The 24,251-nt window shown below is 36.5% G+C and overlaps 1 protein-coding gene across 3 annotated transcripts; it reads left to right on the top strand.

The window, feature by feature from the left end:
• Positions 1–723: 723 nt before the first annotated feature.
• On the top strand, positions 724–23,243 carry LOC107087731 (MAP7 domain-containing protein 2-like). Of its 3 annotated transcripts, none has more exons than XM_015379457.1 (17): positions 725–1,059; positions 2,607–2,699; positions 3,132–3,218; positions 3,296–3,373; positions 4,872–5,035; positions 5,243–5,336; positions 8,370–8,459; positions 13,268–13,374; positions 13,482–13,597; positions 13,675–14,000; positions 14,094–14,241; positions 14,454–14,616; positions 16,579–16,683; positions 16,806–16,856; positions 17,026–17,065; positions 20,287–20,944; positions 21,579–23,242. In XM_015379457.1, exons 1-17 carry the CDS (start codon positions 1,023–1,025, stop codon positions 21,832–21,834), a joined length of 2,613 nt encoding a protein of 870 aa, XP_015234943.1. In that variant the 5' UTR covers positions 725–1,022; the 3' UTR covers positions 21,835–23,242. The 3 variants fall into 3 exon arrangements, with proteins under 3 accessions (XP_015234944.1, XP_015234943.1, XP_015234942.1); XM_015379456.1 differs by having other exon boundaries at positions 16,576–16,683; XM_015379458.1 differs by lacking the exon at positions 8,370–8,459 and having other exon boundaries at positions 724–1,059; positions 16,576–16,683; positions 21,579–23,243.
• Positions 23,244–24,251: the final 1,008 nt, after the last annotated feature.

Genomic DNA, 24,251 nt, shown 5'->3' with positions numbered 1-24,251 from the left:
ATGCATCTATCACCAAACACTGATCAACTAATATAACTCTGATCTATGGAAGCCCAAAAAGTGCATTGGTGGGGAAAAAAATCCACATCTGCCAAACATTACATCTTCATAAACAGATAATTTAATTAATCAATTAAATTAATGATTTGCCAAGCTCTAAATTATATTGAATAAATGATAATATGAGTTCTGATTAGACTCATTTTTAAAAATCAAAATACATTACACGGACAGGGCCTTTCTTGACAACAAGGCCTTGGACATCATGTCTTGATTTCACTTTGGGGATTAATAAAGTATAATTGAATTAAATTGAAAATAAAATATAAGAAATTTAAGATGCTTTACATATGACCAAAATTTCACAATTTTTAAGGGATGTAATGTTATGAACTTGAAAATCATGTTTTCATCAAAAGCAGGTAGGATATCATAATTTTGGGGAGAAAAGGATTGAAAACATGTTGGTTAGTTGATTTATTAATACACAAACAAACAGACTTCTGACCTAATTAATGAGAATATATAATATATATCTAAAATATATAAATATATTTTTATTTTTCAGTCATATGTATGTGTATTAATTAATCATACATACATACAGTACATACACCCCCCCACACACACATTTATATATATATATATATATTTATATATATATATGTATGACGGCTGTCATTGCGTAATCATTGGTGTTTTGTCGGAGGATAAGCCGCGTGCTGAGCTCTACGTGACCAGAGCGCGCTCACGCTGCGACGCTTGGCCGGCTGCTCCTGACCGCATGAGCTCCATCATCCAGCCGCATCGATCTCATCATCCACGTCCTCTCAGCCTTTCCTAACGACCTTCAGCCTCTTTAGCTCAACGCTTTTCTTTGTCTCTTCCCCCTCTTTGATGATCTGCTGCTGTTTGGGAGGAAAAACGGGGACCAGCATCAGCATCACTGCGGACCCATCTGCTGGGACAACAGCTAATTCTTTCCTTTCTTTGTTATCTGGCTCGCATCGCATCTAAGGTCCATGGCGAAAACCAACGCGTCATCCAACGCAGTGACAGGTAGGCTTCACCCAGGGTTTGTTTTCGGGCAGGTTTGAAGCGGAGCTGTTGTGTTTATTCCGGGATTAAAAGCAGACTCAAGCATGACGCAACGGATTTCCACCGCTACCCTGTGTGATGTCTGCATTTCTCCGTTTTTCATTTGTTGTATCTGTTGTTTTTTTTTTTTTATCAAATCTTCATGTTTTTTCTATCAAAAACTTAAGTAGCTTATAAACACTTTTAAAGAAAACTGACCCTTCTTTGTGTGTTTTCTTTGTTTTCCCTTTGAAAGCCCAGACAATCAAAACAGCAGATCAATAGAAACTATGCCTCACTTCAAAATGCATTGCTTTCTATAAACATTTAATGTTTTTTATTATTATTTTATTTACAAGCTGGGATGAAGATTAACCTTTCACTTTTTTATGTCAATTTCCGCACCCTCCCCACCCTGAAAGAGGGCATTTCCCTGCAGGCCAGTGATCAAATTAGATTTAATGAGGAGAGATCAGCCCTTTTCAGTGTTCACTGCTTCTGCAAGAATAAAGGCAACTAAAAAGAAACAGTATTGCAGCCATGATTTAGGGTCTGTAGGAGTTTGCATTTATGAACAAATGAGGATGTGGGGGAGGCCATTCCCTCATAGTCCTCCAATTAGAGGCACCAGTGCCTTAAAAATGTAATGGCTTCTCTAAAACCACCTGATTCATTATCTAATGGCTCTTTTCATGCTCTGTGAAGACATCATTAAACTCTGGCTTTGGGAAGAGTGATAAATGTTTTAATCATTCAATTCAACCAGTGGAGTCGTTTGTGATCAGCTCTGGCTAAAGCAAAGTTAAAGCAGAATCTGGTCAGTGTTAGTTAGGTGACAGATATTACCCCTGACTGTAAACCTATTCATTACCATTTTATGCAGCAATGTACGTATTAATTTTGCGAATTTGTGGTTTTAAATCTTTTTTTAATGGCATTTCACTCTGTTGTTATCAGGAAGACTTAATAAGATTCAGCTTATCCTGCTTAACTGATTGTCAGTTAAGAGAACATCCATATCTAGTATACTTATTAGTTAGAAAAAAATATTTTTGATAGAAAAAATCAGCAAAATTGCCGTGCATTAGATTTCAACAGTATGACAATTCTGATTTTAAAAAATCTTATAGGACAAAAAATGTACATTTTATCATGTTCTTGATCCAGGGACCACATCTAGGCCTGCTGACTGAAATCACTAAAATACTTTCATTTACACCACAACAAAATGTCTTTAAACTACTGAAACGGTTTAATAAAACTTATTATAATAAAATTTATCATAATGTTTTATTTAATCACACATTTTATCACTTGTCTTTGTCATGTTACAGGTTTATTTCAGCGCATTTTATGAGACAGATATTTCCTCCATCAGCTTCCCCTAAACGTTGGCTAACAGTCATCATCCACCCAGCTTGCAATTACACTTCTAGAGCATATCCTCTCCCTGCACTTTATTGTTAATGCAAAAAAAAAAAAAACCCGACAAAAACATGTTTTGTGTGGCTCCTTGCATTGTGCATTAGGTGAAAAGATGGCCCCACCATCCATTTCTCTGCTTCCTGAGAAGAAATCTCCAACAAATGGTGACAGCTCTCCTGTACGAACTGGAAGAACAAGTGAGTAATCATCTCTCTCATTATATTCAGTCACATTAATCCCATATGCCGGCCACATGATATCATCTGGATGAAAAAGCATAATGATTGGGAATACTATTTCATTTTGAGAAGGTTTCTGGAAACTTTATCTGCAGGCTTTATTAGCCTGAGTTCAGTGTTAACAGAGGAGATGGTTACAGCTCAGCAACGCTAACAAGAAGCGAGAGTCAGCATATGTGAAATGATGAGCACATCTCTCCGGCCTTGTGTTGCACCTCCTGCCTGGCATAAGGCATTCTGCAGCATGATGCATTTAATGCAGATGAGCCAGAGTAAAATGTTTTGTTTTTTTCCCCTGCTGGTAGAAAATGAGTGCTACAGCTCAGTGTTCGCCTTCTCAGGACAATCCAAGAATGTATTTTAACCTCCAGGGGGTTATTTTGATTCCAGCTCCATCAAACGCAGAGAAGAAGCCACACATGAATGGACATGCCTCCCCTTCACATCTAACTAGTAACAATCATGGAGGGAAACAAAGTGGGTATTCCTCCCTAACAATCACATCCCTACTTCAGTTCTGCCTACTTTTCCTAACATCAACACTAATCTTTTAGGTCAGGAGGGCTACATGAAAACTGATGACAGGATGCGTTTAGCCAAAGAGAGACGCGAGGAGAGGGAGAGAAGTCTGGGTAGGTGGATGCCCTGTCAGAGTTTTCCTTTTTAAAGTTTGTCTGTGATGTAATCTCCATAGCTGTTAATGGAGTATATGGGGACTCTTCTGGTCTGTTGAAGATTCATTTAGAGTTCACTGGGTTTCTGATATGATGAGCTGAGTCATGGCTGAGAGTCTGAGAGCAACTAAACGCTCTACAAAAGTAGGTCTTTCACTAGGAGATAATCCTGCTGCTCCAGTGGTTGCCCCATGGCGACAAGGATTTATATCTTAGTGATTTAATCTAGAGCCAAGGTAGACATGCAAATTCAAACTCTGTATAGTTCATAAGTGCAAGCTAGAGTAGACCTAAAAAGCTTTACATCTCTGCAAATAAGCCAGGTGTTTTTGAGGAAATAAGTCATTTTAAACCTCTAAAGTTAGAAAGATACTAAACATTTCAACTGAAAAGCAAATAATTTAGTCTGAATGCAACAGCTTGTCCTCTAATCCTGGCCGATGTTTGTCTAAGTTTTAGAAAACCTTTATGTTAACATCTTCTCCAGAGAGGCCACTGGTTTTTTGTAAGAGTTACACTGCAAAACCTATCTAGAAATAAGTCAAAATTAAATAAAGTCTATTTACGCTTAATTTGAGCAGGTAAATAAGATGGTGAGTATTTTTACTCTTAGAATAAGATAATTAGATAATATGCTCTTGAAATAAGACAATTCAATTGTTTTTTTTTTTTTATTTTAAATGTAAATTGTCTTGTTCCATTGGCAAATTGTCTCCCATAACTCCTCCATTCAAGAAAAAAATGCTCTTATTTTAAGAGAAAATTACTTATTTAGATTTCTTTTTTTTCCCTTTTTTTTTGCACTGTTGTTTTAAATTTACTTGGAAATTCCCGAAATATTGATTTTCTTTTAGCAAAGCCACTTGTGCTAATCTGTTTATCATCTGGAGCTTTGACCTTTTAATTAAACCAATCATTAATGAAAACAAGAAATCAATTTCAGGAAATTTAACCACACAGCCCAATGCTGCCACTACTATGTTTAACTCAAGATGGGTGTGATGATGCACCGTTTTGTTTCTGTGTCAAACAGACCTTTTTTAAAAGTGATCCTAAGCTTGGCTTCCTCTGAAAAAAAACGAAACAAAAAAACAAAATAATCTAACCAAGCCTGGTTATTTTTATTAAATAAAAGGCTGTCACACCTTCATCAAAACATTTCAAAAAATGGTTATTGTACAGTTTTCTTGTTTTTACATGTCTGTCCTATATATCATTAAAGTTTTAAAAAACATGCCATAATAGGGAGAACATTCTTTAGTTCTGAATCATCATCAGGTCTCATCTTTATTCATGTCGAAACTGAATAACATTATTACAAGATTTAAAAGAAAGACAAAAATAAACCGAAGATTCTTAGATATCTGAAATTAGCAAATGATTAACTATAGCTAACAGAAGATCATGCTGGGCTGTCTAAATGTTTTTTTCTGGTGTAAATCCATGTTTGCCGCAGCGGCCAGGGAGCAGCTGATCAGGGAGAAGGAGCGCAGGGCTCGGCTGCAGTACGAGCGCACCGTGGAGGAGCGTTGGAGACGGCTGGAGGAGCAGAGGCAGAAAGAGGAGCTCCGTAGAGCTGCAGTGGAGGAGAAAAGAAGGCAGCAGCTGGAGGAGGAGAGGGTCAGATGATTTGAACAGTTTCAGTTTAAAGGTTACATTAAAATACATGTTTTATTGAATCTCCTTGGATTTCACTTATTTTCACACATTAAATTCAATCTTGTAGTTTCTAATATTTTAAATATAGCTGCTGCTACTTCGGGTCATTAACTTCCACTCAGAGGTGAGGGAATTTAAACAAAGTGAGTTTATTCATGTTATATACAGGAGCGGCTTGAGGCCCTAATGAAACGTTCTTTGGAAAGAAGCCTTCAGCTGGAGCAGAGAACCAAACGCTGGGGAAGAGGTTACCCAGGAGCAGGTAGGAAGTCATCATTAAGATCCAAATAGAGGTTGTTCTGTGAAAAGTCTCTTGTTTGTCCTCCACTTACTGCATCTACCTAAACATATATATAAAGCTTTAAGCAATCCTACCTGAAAAATCCAACCTTTCATTTACATTTATTCAGAGATTAAAAGTTTTTTTTTTTCTACAGTCAGCCAAGCCATACTTATTAGGACTATTGACACTTTTTATTAAATTATAACTAAAACATATTTAAACTTATGCTTTATTCTTTACAGTAGTTAGTGGTAGAGCTCAGAACAAAGAACCCAGTATTTAGGGAGACAGGCAGCATGATATTTCAAAAAGAGTTTATTTAAAATTACAGATCTGCAGTTAACAGCTAGGACCATCTAAGGCAGGAACCTCTGGTCTAAAAGTTCAGTCCGTGTCCAGAGGTAGATGTAGATTCCAGCGGGTTGGCTGCCGACAAGATGTGGCGGACACTGCCCACAGAGTCCCAGACGTAGAAGCCGATCAGATCCAAGTAGTCGAAGGAATGCAGGATAATCCAGAGGGTGAAGGTGTCGAGGAGGTCCATGGGAGTCTGAGTCAGAAGATCAGAGATCCGAAGAGATACTGAAGGGAAATCCAGGATGGTGTCAGGTAGCAGTTCCAGGTTCTGAAAACAGGCAGAAAAATGCAGGAGTCCCAAGACAGGTCAGGCAAACAGATCAGAATGGAAACAGGCAGGCTCAAAGGTCCAAATGTAGGACAGGTAAGGGTCAGGCAATCAGAAACAATACTACATGCTAGAAGACCCTCACCAAGGGCTTGAATAATCTGGCACTGATGACTGGAAGAAGGCAGGTTAAATAGAGACTATTTAATTATGTTAAGCTACAGTTTTCTATTCATTTTTTGGTTAATATACCAGTGTTAATATTTCATAATATGAAATTCCACATTATGGTATCACAGCTGCCACCTTCAGGCTTAGAGGAAAACTGCTTGTTCCAGGGATATCGAATTACATCTCAGGGGGAACAACAAACCACCTGATGAAGGTGGTGACAGGGGTGGCCATGGCCTGCCTGACCACTCCTCTAGATCCACTCCTTTCTTCAATATTCATTGAAATTAAGGGTTGGATTTTTCCCTGTCAGATGTGACAGTAAAAGCTATGATTAGTGGCTTTTAAGATATTTTAAGATACTACTGTGCATGTGTTAATAATCTGTGACCATCGCTCGTGGTCTGCCTGTTAAAGTTTGCATGAACAAAGTTGTACTCACTTTGTAAAATATGTTGTGAAAATGTCATTTTTTCTTCTTGGTTCAAATATTTAAATGTTTCTAATGGGGATATTGATGGGAAATTCACACCAGATGTTGCCAATAGCTAAAGTAATCCACAACAAAGGGGGAATCAAAGCATATTAGTCCATAAATGAGGTTAAGGGTAAAATATCGGAGTACAGGACAAAAAAAAAAAAGTTTAAAAAAGATAAAAATATAAAAAATACTTTTTAAGAAAGGTTTTTTTTTTTTTTTGGAAATGATCAATTCTATATTTTAAACTAGTTGGATGTAATTCTTGGCTGGAGTTATGGAAATAATAAGGAGAAGAGACTATTCTAATGAAGAAAGAAGAGATCGATCTTGTCTTTTGTCTATTGGAAGGTAAGCAGCGTAGTAGTTTTATATATTTAATGGGTGGTTTTTGTAGTCTGACCCTTTTTATCTGAGACTAATAATAATAACTTCCCAGTCTTTTATTTTTGGGAGTGCTCCTTCTCTTAAAAATACCCGACATATCATTATAATAGTTATTTGAAATCTGCCATTAAGCTATGCTGTTAGACAGCCCAACCCCTGATTTTCTCACCAGCAAACTTCACTTATGTCAATGGCCTTCAGTGGCAATAAACAGACCCATTCTTTCTCTGAACATAGTGTATAATGAAATCCAGGATATTCAGGTTCAACCTGCTCTAACAAGACAAAATCCGTAGCATTTATTCAGCCTAATCATATCTAACAAGCTGCAGCAAGCCTTTCTTTAGAGTAAATTATTTTATTTCATATTTATTTTTAGAATATTTATTAAATAGAGCAATCATGTTTTAACAGGAAAAAAAAACTATAGCAGATATTTCCAGGCCCTTCTGAAGCTCTTTGTGAATTCCCCTCTTCTCTTTTGATTATTCATTTAATGGTAAAATTATCCCCTCCAAATATGTTGATTGGAGCAATCACAAAAGCAGTTGATGTATCTGAAAGTCTCTTTACTTGTGCTGCTCATTTTAGCTCCTAAGTGATAAAAAAATAATATTTTTATAGGTCACAATAATAAAACTGACTGATACTGAATGCTTTCTGAATGCTAACAGGCTTCAGCTGATTTCTTGCTTTCTTTGCCATTTTTCTGCTCCGCTTCATCTACATGTATTTAATACTTATTCCCTGTTTCATTCAATAGTTTTGATTCTTTTTTAACTTGTGAACAATTTTGCTTTGATTTTCACTGTACATGTAAATTTATTTATTTATTTTTTCAAAGGTCATTGGCTTATGACACATCATTTAAACTGAGATAAAATTTGACATTTTCAATACTTATTTTACAAGCTGTACCTCTTTTCCCAAAGAGCCATTATGAAATCAAAGGTCTGCACAGGGTGCTCCTCCTCTCCATTTGTAGGACTCACATTCTGAACCTCTGTGAATTAATCAAGCTCATGTAGATGTTAATGTAACCCAGGGGTATTTATCAGTTATCACCCACTTTTTCTCAGTTTCACAGTTCATAACTTTAAATGTTTTCTTACTGTAAAAGTTAAAAAAAATATCCACTGGACTTGGTTTCCAAGATTTGAAGACGTTTAAATGTTTTCTTACTCTTTTGGACAAAAACTCACACATTGTTTCGGTTTACGCTGCATTTCAACGTCCCTGCTGGTATGCTAATTCCTGCTCATTCTCTACAGCTGGATGAGAAGGTGGTCAGAGAAACTGTTCATAATGCTCTGTTTGCTCTGCTCTGCTCTGCTCCGCCCGCTGCCTATAGGTGACTGTGAGAATGCCCCAATCCCTTTCTCTGCTGCCTTCGCCTTTTCCCATGGCATTGCCTCCCCCCATCCTGCTGTCAGCGGATCCGGTAAAGTTAAGCCCCCACCCCATACCCTCCCAAATGCCTCTCCCTCGTGTTCATCCAACAGTTACAGTGTCTCTGTCACCATGTTTGTTTCTAGACTGAAACTGGAACACAAACGTCCAAACTGTCTTGCTTCTATTTGTGTCCTTCTGTGACCTGATAGATGGAAGTATCTTGCAAAGGAATTCATATTATGAGAATTGTTCACATTTTGTTACAGCCTTAAGTTTCTCTCTCTCTCTCTCTATTTATTTTTTATTTTTTGTTGCATATACTTTTTTTAACGCCTTTGACCTTCTATGACTTGCAAACGGCAGTGGAACTAAATACTCTTCATAAGTCTACTTGTGAAATTTCATCTTACCAAAAATATAGCATTACCTTGATGACCTCAGAGAACAGTTTGTTATCAGAAGTGTATTAAAGTTTATTTCTCAAGTAAAAGTATAAAAGTACCATTTCTAAAACTACCTAAAAGGAATGCAGGAAAAAATGTTAAAGACAGATGATTTAAATAGGGTTAAACGCTGGTTACAGCACTACCCTATTGAAGGGACATTTTTCTACAATTTTGGATAATAACTTCCTTCTACTTCATTTTCTTAGTTTTATAACTAATGGTAACAGTGTCAAATTTAACCTTGCATCATCTTGAAAAACTATTTGTTTTGGTATGTGGTGAACAAAAAGTTTCAAAGAAATTAATTGTTGATGGTTTTTATTTTCTTTGATAGCAATAGGCGATAATGAAAATGAGCTTAAATGAAACAAAGCTAACAAGTCTACTTTTTTAAATATAAGGAGTGAAAAGTAGAGATAATTGCAAACAAAATTTAAGGAGTAGAAGTAAAAACTTGTCTAAAACAAATTACTCTGGTAAAGAGATAGTCAAAATAGGGAAAAAACACCAAGATCAAAGAACAAATCAGAAAGCTTAGAGATAAAGATACCTCCTATGAAGGATTGTTTGATCTATCACCTGAAACATTTAATACTCTGACACAGTAAAGCAAACAGAAAATAGCTATCCTCCTAAACTGGCAGGTCAGGGAAACATCCAATAAGGCCATGGTTACTAGAAACTGCAGACATCCACAGCTCTGGTGGGAGAGGCACCAAATTAGTCACCCATTTAAAAAAATCTTTGTTTTCTTGAATAATAGCAGAAAGGAAGCTGTAAAAGTTTCGTTCACAGCTTTAGACCAGAGCAGAAAGTTTTGGCCCATTTTCATTTAACGCAATAGATGCAATTTTTTTAAATGGGAAGTTTGTTAGTCAGATATGGAAGATGGATGGAGATAAATGCAGGTCAGTTAAGGAACCCCACACATATACTGTAGATAGAGCTACAGTAGATTCATGTAGATATGAGCAAATGTATGCATCAAAAGGGTTCAGTCAAAGTAAGAATCTCAAACACAAAGACAAATTTCTTTATTTTTTGATATTTTGTTTGTTTTATAATATCCTGAAACCATTTATATTCCCTCTATGCCTCGAAAATTTTTAATCACTTTAAAAAAAACATTGACATTTGTGATTGTAACATGACAACATTTGAAAAGGTTCAAAGGGTATGAATACTTTTGCAAGACTGCTTCATTGTTCTGTTTTTCGTTCTCGTTAGTGGAGACCTCCATCTTTGATTTAGAAGAGACGAGGAGTGGGAATAAGTTGGGTAACACATGTCAGCGATTCGTATAAGGTGTTAAACTAGAAATCTTAATTTAAACTGACCGAACTCACATCCCATCATTTTCATTTGGAACATCATCCATGTGCTTTATGCTGCATTTGTTGGCAAACAATTGCAATGCATCAGCCTGCATGCAGGAATGATAACAATAAGAAAATGAACTGGTTTCAGTATAATTGTTGGAGGAAACATGTTGTTTTCCATAATTCCATCTCCCACAATCCAGATTATTTGCTCGACTACACACATGCTCTCAATGACAAAAAATCCGCCTCCGGATTAGTTTTCCCATCTTAGTTTTCCCTGATCTCATATCAGGAAGATGCTAAAAGAACTGGATCAGCATGCCTTGAATTTCTCAGTGGTCTGAAATTCTCACATTCCTTCGAAGATATTTAAGTGATATATATATTTTTTTGTTTTCTTTTTTTTCCCTTTAAACCTGGGATTAAGGTTAGATAATAACAGCAGCTAAATGGTACTGACTTTGGCTTTTTGCAGCAGACGAATGCTGGGATAAATCACAAATGACCTAGAAATTCATAAAATTATGTGCACTAAAATAGACATGGATATTGTTAGCCCAGCGGGATGACTTCTGCACTCCTCAGAGATTCTATCACAGAGTTACAAGCTAATAGAAACACTATTTCTGGTGTCATTCAATGAAATCTATATTTAATGCCTGCACTTGTTTGACATTTGTTTTATCAGCAAATCTTTGTGATTTTTTTTTTTCATTAGTATTTGATTTATTTGATTATTATAGACGTGACAGTCCAGAAACAGGCTAATTGTTTAAGGCTAATATGTTCTAATCTTTAAAAATGGCAAAGCAAAGCAGTGTTGTTATTTTTTCATTGCAATATTAAATGCACAGAAAATACAATTTCATCTTTTACCCCTGATCTTTCTTCTTGCTAACATGCAGGGGTACTAAATGCATAAACAGATAAAGTTAGATGTGACAGAGGAAAGAGAAAGGGGAGTTTAGGAGGTACCTAGACTCTTTAAACAATCATTGATAGTTAATAAATATATATATTTTTTATTGTTTTCCCATTATTGCATCATAGAATTAAATAAATTTTTTGTCACACTTCCATGACATTGTAATTTGGACCTGTAATATTTTATAAAAAACTTTCTCCACTGTATTTGAACACAAGAGGGTATAAAAAACAACTCAAAATGAATGAAATTTTACAGTGAAGTTATGCCCTTACAAAAAGATGAACCTTTTTGAAATATTTTTTACAAAGGCTGCTTTTTCACCAGTCTTTAAATCCACTGTAAAAGCCACTATTTATTCACTGTCTCAAATGAAAATACTCTGTTTTAGGTTAATTAAGGTTGACTAAATATTCCCTGTTTGGTAAAACCAAGATTAACATTTAGCAATTTAAATTTTTACATATAAGGTATTAAACATTTTATGAAATGCTAGATTAATACATCATAGCTTTGCAATATCAATTAAAAACATATTTAGTGGAATCACTTTTGATGTGTTTCAAGGTGACACATCAAAAGAATACAGGCACGAAATCAGAAGCAGATTGGTAGATCTTCACATAGCTGATTCATTCTTAGGTCTAATAAAAAAAAAAAACTGGAGGTACCAGATCCACCATTTTAGGTAATTATAGGCAAGTATAAACAGCATGAGAATGCTTAGTCATCATTCTGTTCAGGAATGAGGATGAGGTGTCTCAGAGAGGATTTGATTTGGTGTGACATGTTTAAAAAACCTTAGAGCAAAAGACAAAAAGGCTTTGTGAGTTTGCTGTCTGAAAGCGGTAAAGAGAGTCTCAATTCACAGTTCAACGAATCCTGTAAGGGCTCACTTAATGAGCAAGGAGCAAGTTACTGCAGAAGCAACATAAGCAGTCCAACAGCAGTTCGCAAATTCAATCAGATACAAAGACCTTCATTTTTAGAGACATGTCCTGTGATCAGAGCAACCAAACCAAGGTGGCCAGAGTTGCACACGCTGACCAGTGTTATCCAGTCAGCATCTGCATAACTTAGGGCACAGCACAGGACACCCAGCAGCTCGGGACAAGATTCAGCAGCAAAGGACTTTTCGGCGAGTGGGCGGATAAACCTAAAGAACAATTTCAAAGAAATGACTAAAGCTCTCGTCAGGATGCAAATAAACAAGTAAACATACTTACACACTTAGTCGCTAAAACTACGCTAGGATTTGGTTGCCTTTCATTCAAGGCTTTTTGTTTACAAGGACACAAAACATTTCAACCAAGTTAGCTTAATAGGTCAATACTACTATTATTATTAGAAATCTTTGTTGGTATTTTGTTGTTTAGTGAAGAAGAATAATTGTGATCATTCTAAATGTTCTGAAAAAAAGGAAAGTTAAGTCTGACTTTCCAAGAAAAAAGACTGTATCACATAAAAAGAATGACAGAGTAAAAGAAGAATCTAACAAAATCATAAAAAAAACAAGTTTAACACTGAGGCAGGGGTGGAAAATTACAGGAACCAATAGAGCCAGAGGGAAACCAAATAACACTAAAGGAGATGAGCTAAGACAAAAAAATGATCTCAGAACAAAAACAAAGCCTGAATCTAACAACAAATATTAAAATGCATGAATAAGCAAGCACAAGTAAAACGAATTTGTCAAGAAACTAATGCTGATAATAACAAACAGAAAAATTACTAAATTCTAGTTTAAAAAGGAGCATAAAAGAAAAACAGACAAAAATCTATGAATTGTGACACAAAGAGTGAGGTTCTGAGTTCAAATCCTGCAGACTGCCACTCTCTGGGTCCCTGAGCAAGACCCTTAACCCCATACAGGGCTCCCCTGGCACCGCACAGTGGCAGCCCACTGCTCCCCAAAGGGATGGGTTAAATGCAGAGGTAAATTTCTCCAGGTTTTAATAGCATTTCCCATTTACATTTACACCACAAGTATCCTTCTATTTGCCAATGTTCCTTTACTCTCACATCATAATCTTTCTATAACAAAAAATGCTATAAACAGGAACTCAATTTTCTTTAGTCAGGTTCACCTTACACTTTTAAGATTACCTTGTTTGTATGTCTGAGACGAGTTTGTAATTACTGACTGACATTTGCTGTTGCACAGCACCCTGCAGTCCTCACAGGTCACCTTTCTGCAACACGCTGAATTCTGCAGCTCATAGCAGAACCGGACTTCAGGGTGGCTCCCAGTCCACCCCCAGCACCCCTAAGGTCAAACCTTCATATCTTAAACATACTATCCTTACACAAGATGAGTGGCTGTGAATGAGCTTTGGTTTTAAGGTGTACTGTATACCTTTTTTAAACCCTGTTTTTAGAAGGAACGTCTGCGGCGAGAGAGAAGAACCGCATCCCCTGGCTGTGGATCGCCTCTGAGAAGATCTGAGTCGCCAGCAAGTGTTACTAAGCGGCTGACTTCCCCCAATGCATCCAGGTGAGTCTGCTTCAGAAATCAAAAGGTTGGCTGATCAAATACCTGGTTCCTAAAGTCAGGCATTTCTGTTTGTGCAGATTATCATCCAAGATGCGAGCACAGTCCCCTGGCAGTTCTCCGCAGTACCACCATTCTCCAAACAGGCATCACCCAAACTTGAGTGACGACAAGAAAGGAGATGATAAGAAGCCAGAAAGAAAGGGTGAACAGCCCCAAGCTAACCCCATAGCAAAAACCAACGCAGACACCAGTAACCTAAAACAATCTCCACACAGTCCATTTGATAAGAACCTCAACAGAAACCCACCCGAGAAAAATCCTGCAGACAGAAGGAACCAAATGTCCCCCAGAATGGACTCCTCAGAGAGAAGATTGCAAGTCAATGGACAGACTGGAGACAAGGGTAAAGCTGTATTTATTTGTGAATGCATCTTAATTCACCTCAAGTTAAAAAAAAAACGAATAGTTCGAACAATATCTTTTCCATGTTTCGCAGAATCTACAGCAGTCGCATCCACAGGGAAAGTGGGAGCTGGCACATCAAATGCAGAGGAGGCTACAAGGCTGCTTGCAGAGCGCAGGCGTCAGGCTCGAGCCCAGAAAGAACTGGAAGAGATAAAAGAGCAAAAAGAGCAAGAAGAAAGGTAAACTCCCCGAAAGAATCCTGATTTTAAATAGCTCAATCTTTAAGAAGCTACACTTAGCAAAAGGATGGAGGGAGTTTTTGTTGACAAAACAAAATAAATAATTTGCGTCCTTAAAATGGAGCTGCTAAATTAAAGGACTATAAAGAATTTGTACTAAAACATTAGGTAAAGGATGCTGGTGATGACTTGTACATTATGATCAAATAAAGGAAAGAAGAACAAAGGAAGCAGCTCGCTCAGGGGGAACAGCGGCAAGAGGCAAAGGCACAGCAGGGTGAGGTGGGGCAGAACAATATGACGGACCACCACAGGATGAAACTAGAGGAAGACAAAAGAAAGGAAGAACAGCGGCAGAACCAAATTGAAGCAGAGGTCAGTTTCAATGACGACACAGTTAAAGCTTTGATTTAATGTTACACAGTGCCTTGCAAAAGTATTCATACTGATTATGCTCCGAGATTTTGTCCTGTTGTAGCCGCAAACTTAAAAGAATTTTTTGGGAGTTTGTCGACATAGATTTCCACAAAGTAATGCAGAGCAAGTTAATTTATAAAGCACATTGAAATGATTTGAATTTAAGTGGCAAGAAAATTCAAAGTGCTGTACGTGAGGAGAAAAAAAGGAAGAGAAAAGTGTATTGCTACGCCATGAAGGCAACACAAAATAATTAAAAATAATAGTTATCATTAAAATTCGATATTTATATGAATAAGGATAATAGAATTTTTACATTTTGATTTAGAAAATGAATAAGGGTTTCAGTGCTTTCAATATTTTCTGGGAGTTTATTCCAGATCATTGAAGTGATCAACAGCTTTGACTGCTCCACTGTAGTTTGATTCTTAAGTAAAATTCTGAAAATTGAGTTCTGTTCAACCTGTCTGAGTCAAAAGGTTGTAGAGCCACCTATTAATCCAGTATCAGATGTAAATATTTTGGGCTATGACTCAATAAGCTTTCCACATCAAAAGAATTATCAGATTCTTTCTCTTCCTAAATGTAAACTTAAACTGAGTCTAGTGGATATTTACAACTGGATTTAGGTCTATTCTTTGGGCTATTTGTAGATGTGAGTGTTTCTGTGTTCATAGTTCTAATGAAAAGTCCTTTGTGGCCTTTATTTTTTTTGATTCACTCTGGATTACTGTGAGTTTATCTCAATACGTTTTACCAAAAAAGGAAAAAACAGCAACTCATGATTCTCCCTCCACCTTGTTTTCACATGATGTTATTGGAGTGATATGCAATGTGGTGCTGTCATGATTTTCTTAAGGGATCTGACCCACATGCAGTAAACCACTCAGCGAGACAAGGGTAAAAGTTTGACAGGTTTATTGAGGAGATGAACGGGGTTGGATTCAGGAATCTCAGTGTACTGGTGAACCGAAACTGGAAGTGGGAAGGGAAGTATCAGAGGTTAGTTCAGGGTCCGTGGGAACTTTGAACGATGACTTTGGAGAAACAGAGAAAACGGAACTCACGTTAGAGGAGAAAACCTTCTTCCCAGAATCCAGTCTTGTGTGGGTTTACCAGAGGGAGGAACTCGTTGGAGCCACCCTCCAACGAGTTCCTCCCTCTGGTAAACCCACACAAGACTGGATTCTGGGAAGAAGGTTTTCTCCACTAAAAGGTTTTAATTTGGTTGGTTCCTGAGGCACTATGGAGCGGACTGTCACTTGGAATCCAGGAAGTCTTGAACGGAACTTGTTGAGGTTAATCCCCTGCTCAGTGTGAGACTCAAACAATCCTTCCAGGGGAAGAAGGTCAAAAACATCCAGCCTGCAGGATGGCTTCCTGCCAAAAGGCAAAGACAAAAACAAAGTTAGAACTCAGAGAAACAAAGACTCAGTTAGACTCCGCTAATCTCAGCTTGGCTAGAGTACCCAAAACTGGCAAACACTCTGGCATCGAGATAGTGACAGTCCACCACTTAAGTAGTCCTCAGTGATGAACCAACCAGGACCAACGAGAAGAGGGCACCACCTGGTGGTGGAGGAAGAGAAAGACACACAAAAAAAACACAACCACACAAACTGGATTCCTAACAGGTGCTATCTGCTCTGATAACACCAGGTGTCCTTCCATGAGTTTGCAATGGTCCAATTCATGGTTTATGGTTTCTTTAACAAAAATTATAAATTTCCTGTTCTACAAAAAGACCAGATTATTTAGAGTGCAAGAAAAAGGTCAAAAATGTTCCCGGTATGAATACTTTTGGAAATTACTGCATTTATTGGTTTTGTTTTGTATTGCAAACATAACTTTTACCATGATAATGTTATATGTTTATTTTATATTTTCTTGAAAATCTACTTGTTTGCCATTAACAAGCAGAAAGAAAAAGCCAAAGTGCAGGCTGAAAAAGATGCAGAGCGTGAGCGGCAAGGCAGGGAACTTCAGACACAACAGGAAGAGGAGGAGAGGCAACTCAGGAAAAAGGTTTGCTTTAATGGAATTATGTTCAGAAAGGAGATAAACCAATCCCAGGTTCCTGATTAAAGCTTCCAATGTAAATGTAAGTAGTTGGTAAGTAAATATCCTTTACATTTTTTTTTTTGCAGAGAATTGAGGAGATCATGAAGAGAACCAGAAAGGGTGAAGCTGACATGAAGGTACTGTGAGAGGCCTTTAACCCCTGCTGATTGCACAGCCAAGCTATTCTTTCCCAAAATTTATTTTTATCAGCTGCCTGACTTTCTGTTTTTATGCTTTGATTATTAAATTTTATTATTGGTGACTTTGGTTTTGTGTCCTCATTGCCTCTGTTGTGCACTGAATCAGATGGAGGAGCAGGTGGAGACAAAGCTAGTCTCACCGCCAGGTTAGTATGCATTCAGTCAGCGTCAAGACCTTTTTAAGTTTGCTTGCTGTTCTTGCTTACGTCGCCCCTTGGCTGTACGCCTTGCTGCTGTAAAAATGCAAAAGGGCATGTCTGGTTTCATTTTTCTTAATAGCAAATCTGAAGCATGTGCAAAAAAAAAAAAAAAAGCTTAATTTCCCTGAGTTTGTTTGAAACCTCAACGTCTGATGCTTTGGCTTTGGTTCTTCAGAGGGATGAGTGAAAAAGAATGCAAAAATAAAAAAGGACATCTTTTAAATCCCCGCTCCAATTTTATTATTTTTTGGGTTTTTTTGACAGAAATGTTTTTTGCATGCAGACTGCAGATTTCATTCAGCAAAATTAATTAATCATGCACAGTTATCTGGCAAAAAAAAAAAAAAAAACAGAATTGTTACACCATAAAAGAATTGACCAATTAGATTATCCAGCCTTACGGAACAAGTATCACAGCACAACTCAACAAAGTTTACTGAGCTCTCTTGGCAGATATTTTTAAGCCAAAAAATGGTTTACAGCTTAACTTCTTAAAGTAGGATTCAACTGAATGTTCAGTTCTTACACTGAAGTTTCAGTTTACATGTTAGAGACTAGAAAAGGGGTTGGTCACATTCTTGATCTATAAATCCACAACAGCCTTTAAGTTTAGTGACAGGTGCAGTTAAAACTTGCAGCTGTTCAAACCCTTTACATTCAAGCTCCCAACACCATGTGTTCAGTGGTTTAATGAACCGATTCACAAAAACATAGAATGTGTGAATATTCTGTGTAATCTCAATAGTAAATATATGAATCAGCAAATCTAGAACTTGATTCCTGCTGTAGATCCAGGTTTCAGCTTTAGGGATAAACAGAACAGAACAAAGCATAGGCACTTTTTTCTGATAAACACCACTACTGCAGGTCACCTTGCAAACAAGCGTTGCCAAAATATCTTTTTAGTACAACTGTAGTCAGTCTGAAAGCATTTGATTCAGTTTGTTATGAGTTTAATGTGTGACTTAACATAAATCATTATTAATAATTTGGGAGCAGATCAGTCCTTTAATTTAATAAATGCCACCGGTAACTAACTTGACAGTAAATATGTTTGATCATTCAAATAAAAGCAAAGAATGATTTAGTGAGAAAATAAAATTATTAAGATTTTGTGAGAAAAGGCACCAGACATTATAGTTTTAGTTTAATTAAACTCTGAATCCTGCAGGTGAAGGGATGGTATCAAAACAGCTTTGCTGCATTTTTATTGTCGACTTGTCTGTTTTATGCAACTAATGAAGCTATAATGAAAGTAGTCTCTGTGATCAAGGTTTGTGCTTTAACTTAGTATTGTTCTTTGTGCAGCACCTTAAAACCTGCTACACTGGCTTAAGGTAGTAAGTTGTGTTAGTTGCATTTCATTAACCAACTGCTTATTAAAAAAATAAAAAATACAGAGGATCCAAAAAATGTACATACCTTTGATAAAATGATAGATTTGTGCTTTAAGAAAAAAAAAAAAGGCCATAACAAAATTTGTCAAGTACTTTTTTAAACATCTGTAATGTGACATTTGTTGTAAATATGCCAAACTCGATTAACAACTTTTCGGAAGGCAAATATAAAAAAAGTAATACAGTAGTAATAACCAGGTTTTTATGTGTCCTCACATAGTTTAATTAATACAGAGAACCAAAATATAAATAAAACTGCAGTAATTTATGGCGAATTTGATTTATCAGACATGCATTGGACTAAGTTGATCGTGTGGACATTTGCTCAGATGAAAACCTCAAAGCCATAGCCTTTAAATAGTTTAAAAAATATCAATAAAATCTTGTTAGAAAATGTATTGTTAGCAGTTTTGACAACTTTATTTGTTTTAAATGAGCTGTAGATAAAATAGACAGTGGTAAAACAACACCATACAGACTAGCAGCATCATGCTCATTTTTTTAAATTTATTTATTTATTTTTTTTACTTCTATATGAGCTGTAGTGTGACGTTTGTTGTAAATATGCCTAACTCTAAAAACACTGTTTGGGAACGCAAATATAAAAAGTAATACAGTAGTAATAACCAGGTTTTCATATGTCCTTAAATAGTTTAATTAATACAGAGGAGCATCTTTAAAAAAAAAAAAAAAAAAGTTAAAAAACATCTGCGGTAATTTTCTGGCGAATTTGATTTATCAGACACGCATTGAACTTGTCATGATGGGTTCAGGGAGTTGATTGTGTGGACATTCGCTCAGCTGAAACCTTCAAAGCCATATAGTCTGTAAACAGTTTACAAAATATCAATAAAATCTTGTTAGAAAATGTATTGTTAGCAGTTTTGACAACTTTATTTGTTTTAAATTTGCTGTAGATAAAATAGACAGTGGTAAAACAACACCATACAGAGTAGCAGCATCCCTCTCATTTTTATTTAATTTTTTTACTTCTATATGAGCTATCAATATTAACACAAAGAAACTGAAGAGCATGTTTGTTTTTTTTTGTTTTCTTAAAATGACTAAATCTGATAGAAAATAAGTAGCGTGCTGCGTGTGTCCTTATAGAGATTTGGGGAGCCTTCTTTTAGCAGAAATGAAAAATTTTGCCTAATTAAAAATTGGGATGGAGTTGGACTCCTGTAGAAAAACACTAAATGTCTTAACTGAAGCTAAATATGTTCAACCAATGTATTAGATACTGTAAAGGATAGGCACAACTATACTTTGAGAAAAGTTTTTCAGTTGAAATGTGACATACCACATGGCTTTTTGAATATGTTGTGCAAACCTGTGAGATCTGCTGCAGGTCAATTCATCTAATAAAACATATTTACACGCCTTTGATTTTAATATAGCTCACAGTTAAGATAAGCTACTTGCCTGATAACTGTGCATGTAGTGTCCAGAACGTGATTCCCTGTGGTGAAGAAGTAGCAGTGAAGGACTTTTTTTTTCTTTTCTTGTTGCTGATTGGACATTCCTCACAGCAGAGCTGTATCATGGGAGCTGACTGCAACCCCGGGCTGCTCTTGTGAATGTCCTTGAACCATTTTAGCAGAACTGTGCAAGGGAACTGCTCTGCAGTTTGCAACAAGACGCTATTCAGTTATTTCGTTTCCCATGACAAAGGCTGCTCTTGATCCTGCTTTTGGTCACCTTTGTAGATCAAACAGATTTCCGGTGACATTTCAAGTCCACTGTAATGTTTTTGTATATTTTTCACAGGGGATGTAATTACCAAAGCTCGTGTCATCAAGCACCAAAGCAAAAAGGTTGAGTTTCAGGTAGCAGAGCAAAAAACAGAGCAGATTCAGACAAAGGAAAGTGTTTTCCTTAAGAAAGAAACAGCAGCAGCACAGGCGGACAGTGAGAAGGGTAAACAAGTTCAAAACAACAGTCATCTGGTCACACAGACACACGGTGTTTCTGAAAAGAGACCTGAGAAAAAACAAACCAGTAAAGAGAACGGCGGCAGTCAACTCAACAGAGAGGTAAACACCAGTTCATTCAAGCAGCAGGGAAGAGAGACGGACCTGAATCTGAACAAGCAGCACAAAACTAATGTCAAAATCTCCACACAAACCTACAAAGAGTTGACTGAGTCAACAGGAGACGTCAAAGTAATGGAAAGACAGGGGAGGGTGATGAATGGAGCGGTGAAGGGGGAAGAAAGTGCCTTAACAATTCCTAAAGGAGGCACACAGCAAAGCAGTGTGTCTGTCTCAGCTGAGGGAAAGGTGAAAAAGGGGCCAGATGATGGAGGTGGTAGACCCTCTGTGACAGTGGTACCAGTTGCACGTTTACCCCCACCAGTCATCAAGCTGGAGCCATTAGATGTGAAACAAGCAGGATCCGGTGATGAGGTGCAATCCATGGATGTTAGGTAAGTCCTCACATAGGGTGCCTTGTTGAACTTCTTTCACATTTTTCGCTTTAGAACTACAAGCTTAAATACATTTTGTTTTTATAGAACAGCTCAAACTAGCTTTACACATAAGCTTTAGCTCAATGTCTAGCTTTAGCTCAACCCATCTCCTCATTTTTCAACGATTTCCTTGTTGAAAAAAAGCATCCCCACATCATGACGGTGCCACCACTGTGTGTCACCTTGCAAATGTGATGTTCAGGGTGATGCACAGTGTTACATCTTACATTCATATCAATACTGGTCAGATGTTATAGAAGTCCACCTTCCACAAGTGTCTTGTCTCCTATTGGTTTTGGCCAAACAACAAATTCATCTTGTGCTTTTCTTTCAAACATGTCTGTTTTCTGGTAATTCTTCCACAAAACCACAGATTTTTCAAGAAAATAGATTCTTCCACCGAGGCTAATAACATCTGCAGCTGCTCCAAAGCAGGACTCTTAGTTGTTCCTCTCATTATTGTTCTCCTTGCCTGTAAAATCAATTTAGACCAGGTCTTTGAAGGCTCTAAGTTGGGTTTGAACAGTGCTGAGTGAGATGCTTAAAACTTTGAATATTTAGGAGGCTAATGTTTTCTCACTCTGTGTTTCAGTCCAGCTTCAAAGGAAGAGCTGATATCTATTCCTGAGTACTCACCAGATAAAGATATTCACCAGAGTTTTATGACCCACAACCAGGCTCTTAAGGACCTGATGGACCTGACAGGGAGCGTAACGCACGCAAAGCTTCCCTCAGAGACCACGATGGGCGACTGCAACAAGAACCTGATACGGGGGGTTGTCAGTCCGTTGTCAGACTCGAAGCTCATAGGGGTTACACCCCCATCATCAAACAAACTAAACGTCTAGAAGCCTGATTGTCTTTTTTCTCCTCTCCTCCTGCTAGTTGCCTCTATCCTCCCTGACTTTGTAACCTATTCTAGTTATAGGAACCGAGCCATAAAGACTGACTGAAAATGCACACTATAAACTAATAATGGAGCTTGTGAATGAGTTATTTTGGTATTGGTCTGAGGGCGGGAAGCTCAGTAAAAAGAAATCTATACATATGAAAAGGTAGAAAACAACCAAAACCATTGAGATATCAGGTTTCAGAATATAACAACGTTTACGTTCCTGCATCAGCTTGTTAAGAATTGCGGAAAAAAAAAAGATCCTTAAACTTTTGTGAAATATTAAAGCAGTATTTCCACCAGCTTTCTTATTATTTAAATTGAATTCTCTAAGTTGGTGGGAAACGTGCTTCTGTGTGAACTTCTGTTATTAATGCATGAATTAATGACTCTGTAAAAAAAAAAAAATCCACTCAAACTGAAAGAACCAGTTCCCCTCCCTATAGAATCTAATCTTGGGTCTGTTCACCATTTGAAACTATTCCCTATTTGATGGGATTTGATAGGTGCATGTCACAGAGAAAGATGATGGATTTTAAAACACATGGTGCATCACAATCGGTCACATTTATTTCAAGGTGAAAGGGGTTCATTTACAGGTGGTAGGATACAATAATCAGACCAGACAGCCTTTAATTTTGTCTAGAAAAGTCTAGAAAAGTATTGAAACATTCTAACAGCTGAGCATCTCATATGGCTTTTTCAAAGTTTTCTGTAGCAGCAGCTTACTTCATCAGACAAGGTTTCTGTAAATATATCATCCAGAAATGAAATGGACTGTTTATTTAAAAAGAAATGCGGCATGGATTTTGGTTTGAAGATCAATGTATAAATGTGACCTATAGCTTCAAACTCACACTTCCTAGCGCTAGAACAGTGGATTAGATGAAAAACTGCTTTAGCAAATCAGAAAAGGATGTGCAATTTCACTAAGAATTTTCCATGTTTGTAGGTCAAATGTTAGGAAAACATGCCTTAACAAGAGTGACTGGTTGTTTTTTTCCTCCTTTTCTTTGAATGTTTTTTGTAAGAATAGTATATATGTAACGTAATATTGGGCTTTGCAGGCTTTTAGATCATTTGAACAGCGTGCACACTGTAGCAAACATTGTAACCTGACATTAACCAGCTAAAAACATATAAAGCATAATCATTGCATTTGCATTTTTTGCACATTTAAGGATTGTTTTGTAAAGTAAGCATTATAGCTTATATCTAGAATATGAATGTAAGAAAATATTTTTCAAAATACGTTTAGCTCTGCTCATACCGTAACACAACTCTTCACAGTTAAAATACATTATGCATACAGAGACCTTGTTCCTGCATGGTAAGCATGGTGATCATTATGTAATTTAATAAGAACATAAATAAAGAAACAGTAACAAAATATTTAATGTCTTTCTGTGTGTTTCAATGTGAACTTTTAATCAAGCAGGTACCCTACAGAAAATGTCATCACATTTAAAAGATGATCAGTTTATTATGCTTATCCAAGGTCATCTTAAGAAATAAAAATTCAAGGCGCTTGTTGCATATTTATATATATATATATATATATATATATATATATATATATATATATATATATATATATATATATATATATATATGTGATAATTTGATTTATTACAAGTGAAACTGAATGGATCCTTATTCCAAAATCTGCAAGCATTAAAATAATTTCACATTGCATTAGTAATTCATGATCTCTCTGATTTTGTTTTATTAAATCATTGGAATAAATGGAGAATTCAGCAAAAATTAAATTATGCGGAGTTAAATATAAAAACAAGCCAAAACAGCATACAAACATAAGATATTTTATTCTCATCGTGCATATAAGACAAAATAGGAGCTTGTCTCGTTATGGCAAATCTTCGGTTGAGTATAAATACCTCTTTTAATCCTTTAACACTCTGGTTTGAGCACTGCAGTTGTTTAGACCTAATATTTTTATTTTTTTTTAGCATAACCCTGCCTTAAGACTTAACTTTATCCTTGTATTTCTGGTGTGTTGCTCTGTTTTTCATATGCTCTTTGTTCAACATGTTTACTAAAAAATCCCAGAGGCCATCACAAAACAGATATGCTGAGATTATTGCACTATGTTTACTATTAGGTTATATTCTGAAGTTTATTTGTTGCTGAATAAACAGGTGAACGTCTATTAAACTGATTCATTTCTGTATGTAAACATGTTCCTTATCAGAAGTGCCAATGTATTATTTATCAGAAAAATGTAGAATTTAAGAAGAATTTGCTCCTCGATTTTCTTTATTAGGAAATCCCCCTTCTATTTTTCATTTTTGTCTTTCATTTAAAAAAGATTAATGATTGATCCGTTGTTTATTTCTTTGTAACATCACTTGT

Source organism: Cyprinodon variegatus, unplaced genomic scaffold (assembly GCF_000732505.1).
Source record: "Cyprinodon variegatus isolate N-32 unplaced genomic scaffold, C_variegatus-1.0 Scaffold192, whole genome shotgun sequence".
NCBI lineage: Eukaryota > Metazoa > Chordata > Actinopteri > Cyprinodontiformes > Cyprinodontidae > Cyprinodon > Cyprinodon variegatus.
The sequence above is the reverse complement of the archived record's forward strand: the minus strand, read 5'-3'. Positions and strand labels throughout refer to the sequence as shown.

Coding starts and splice junctions, on each gene's coding strand:
- LOC107087731 (XM_015379456.1), top strand. CDS start 1,023: ATGGCGAAAACCAACGCGTCATCCAACGCAGTGACAG. Junction 5,337..8,369: donor AAGAGGTTACCCAGGAGCAG/GTAGGAAGTCAT, acceptor CGCTGCCTATAG/GTGACTGTGAGAATGCCCCA. Junction 14,001..14,093: donor TGGACAGACTGGAGACAAGG/GTAAAGCTGTAT, acceptor CATGTTTCGCAG/AATCTACAGCAGTCGCATCC.